The sequence below is a fragment of the Hylobates moloch genome, unplaced genomic scaffold (assembly GCF_009828535.3).
Source record: "Hylobates moloch isolate HMO894 unplaced genomic scaffold, HMol_V3 SCAFFOLD_6149, whole genome shotgun sequence".
NCBI lineage: Eukaryota > Metazoa > Chordata > Mammalia > Primates > Hylobatidae > Hylobates > Hylobates moloch.
Window position 1 is genome coordinate 1 of NW_026658424.1, and position 2,796 is coordinate 2,796.

The 2,796-nt window shown below is 49.2% G+C and overlaps 1 protein-coding gene across 1 annotated transcript; it reads left to right on the forward strand.

Moving 5' to 3' along the window:
* The first annotated feature begins 1,029 nt into the window (after positions 1 to 1,029).
* On the forward strand, positions 1,030 to 1,583 carry LOC116465548 (putative POTE ankyrin domain family member M). Its single transcript, XM_032148574.2, has one exon. It carries the CDS (start codon positions 1,062 to 1,064, stop codon positions 1,581 to 1,583), a length of 522 nt encoding a protein of 173 aa, XP_032004465.1. The 5' UTR covers positions 1,030 to 1,061.
* Positions 1,584 to 2,796: the final 1,213 nt, after the last annotated feature.

Below are 2,796 nucleotides of genomic sequence, written 5' to 3' on the forward strand. Positions count from 1 at the left end.
TTTAGCATTAGGTATATCTCCTTATGCTATCCCTCCCCCCTCTCCCCGCCCCACAACAGGCCCCAGTGTGTGATGTTCCCCTTCCTGTGTCCGTGTGTGCTCATTGTTCAATTCCCACCTATGAATGAGAACATGCTCTGTGATTTTGAGGCCATTTGTAGCCAGCTCCGCCAGCCCGTGCTCCGAGCTGCAGCAGCTGCCATGCACAACAGCACCACCAGGAGTGTCCTGGGGGCTTTCTTCAGAGGAGGCTGTCAGCATCCTCAAGTTCCGGCCGCTTAGCCCCAGTCCTGCTTCAAGAGGTTTTTTCACCAGAGGCTTCTCAATGGCTTGAAAGCTCGGCTGACTCCCAGTAAGTTTGCCAGGAACACCAAGCTGTCAGTGACATTCGAGGCACCAAGACTTAATGCGGGTTGCACGCATCGGCCACTGTCTGTGCCACGTGCACTGACGCCACCTGAGATGTACAAGCCGCACGCGCAGCAGTGGCTTGGCTAGCTTGTAATGGCGTGCATGCGCACGCCACGCACGCATAACAGTTTGGCTGGCGTGTAACTGCACGCGCATGCCGCACGTGTGTAACGGCTTGGCTGGCCTGTAACGGCTTGCACGCGCACGCTGCACGTGTGTAACGGTTTGGCTGGCGTGTAACTGCATGCGCATGCCACACGCACGTAACGGCTTGGCTAGTCTTTGGTGGCTTGGCTTGGCTTTGCGTTGGTCGCTTGGATTGATCTTTCCTCCTTGGATTGACGTTTCCTCTCTCACGTTCTTTTGCTGGGCTTGACCTTTTCTCTGCTGGGTTTGGCATTCCCTTGGGTGGGCCGGGTGTTTTCTTGCGGGGGGGTGGCCCTTCCTGGGGTGGGTGTGGGGTCACCCTGGGTGGGTGTGGGTTTTCCCTGGGTGGGGTGGGCTGGGCTCCCCTGCTGGGGTTGGCAGGTTTTGGCTGGGATTGACTTTTCAAACAGATTGGAAACCCGGAGTTACCTGCTAGTTGGTGAAACTGGTTGGTAGACGCGATCTGCTCGCTACTTCTGGCCTCTCCTGGCTGTTAAAAGCAGATGGTGGCTGAGGTTGGTTCAATGCCAGCTGCCTCCTCTGTGAAGAAGCCATTTGGTCTCAGAAGCAAGATGGGCAAGTGGTGCTGCCACTGCTTCCCCTGCTGCAGGGGGAAGGGCAAGGGCAATGTGGATACTTCTGGAGACCACTATGACTCCTCTATGAAGACACTCAGAAGCAAGATGGGCAAGTGGTGCTGCCTTTGCTTTCCTTGCTGTGGGGGGAGCGGCAAGAGCAACGTGGGCACTTCTGGAGACCAGGACGAATCTGCTGTGAAGACGCTCAGGAGCAAGATGGCGAAGTGGTGCTGCCACTGCTTCCCCTGCTGCAGGGGGAGAGGCAAGAGCAACGTGGGCGCTTGGGGAGACTACGATGACAGCGCCTTCATGGAGCCCAGGTATCACATCCGTCGAGAAGATCTGGACAAGCTCCACAGAGCTGCCTGGTGGGGTAAAGTCCCCAGAAAGGATCTCATCATCATGCTCAGGGACACTGATGTGAACAAGGACAAGCAAAAGAGGTAACCAGGCTTGGGCTGGGAGGAGGTGGGACTTGGGGGGATGATGGGGACATAGCCTCCTGTCAGGGGAGGAGGGGGACCTGGCTTTCTCGCCTCTGCAGGCCTCACACCACCCTGGATGTGGAAACCTCAGAGAGGTCAGGGCCCAGGCCCCTTTATGAGCTGCAACGCAAAAACAAAACTTTAGCTGATTTCCAATCAAATTATAATTTTCCTCGTAGAACACTAATAGACTGTTCTAAGTGATTTAACTCGCAAAATTGTAGATGCAGCAGATTATTTTTAATCTACAGATTTTAAAACAATGTTCTATACGTTATAGAAAAGTGTATATTGAGAACTAAGAACGAAGCCCCATAACACATCAACTTCAGGGCTAAATATTCTTCAAATAAAATCCAGTATGGGTTTTATATAAATGTACACTATGTAAATATGTTCTTTACTGAGGAACCTTAGAAGGAAACTGAAATGGGAAGATGGTTCCTGTGCTTGAATTGGAAGGTCGAATTTTCTTAAGATGTGAGCTTTTTCGCTGGGCGGGGTGGCTCATGCCTGTAATCCCAGCACTTTGGGAGGCCTAGGCGGGCGGATCACGAAGTCAGGAGATCGAGACCATCCTGGCTAACGTGGTGAAACCCCGTCTCTGCTAAAAAATATAAAAAAAAAATTAGCTAGGCGCGGTGACAGGTGCCTGTAGTCCCAGCTACTCAGGAGGCTGAGGCAGGAGAATGGCGTGAACCCGGGAGGTGGAGCTTGCAGTGAGCCAAGATAGCGCCACTGCACTCCAGCCTGGGAGGCAGAGCGAGACTCCATCACAAAAAAAAAAAAAAAAGGTGAACTTTTTCTATTTATCACTTTTACCTAAGCCAAATAAAAATAACAGTTTTAGCGTTTTAAAATTACACATGCTGTCTTTTATTATTGTGATAAATTTTTTTGTAACAGAATGGAAAAAGGAGGCTTGCTTTTCCAGATATCAAAATGTGCATGTTATTTATTTCCACAAATTGTTTACTAACAGCTGAAAAGACATCAATGAATAAAACAGAATAGGAAATTTAGAAATACCCAAATATATGTAAGAATTTAGCACTTGATAATGGTGATGTTTTTTATTATTTAAAAAAGATGGATTGTTCATAATTCATTTTTGGAGAAAACTAGCTAGATGTTTGTATCACAAAAATAAGAGTATAGATTAAAAATTTTAAATA

Bases quoted from the DNA above. Each gene is read 5' to 3' on its own strand.
- LOC116465548 (XM_032148574.2), top strand. From the start codon at position 1,062: ATGGTGGCTGAGGTTGGTTCAATGCCAGCTGCCTCCTCTGTGAAGAAG.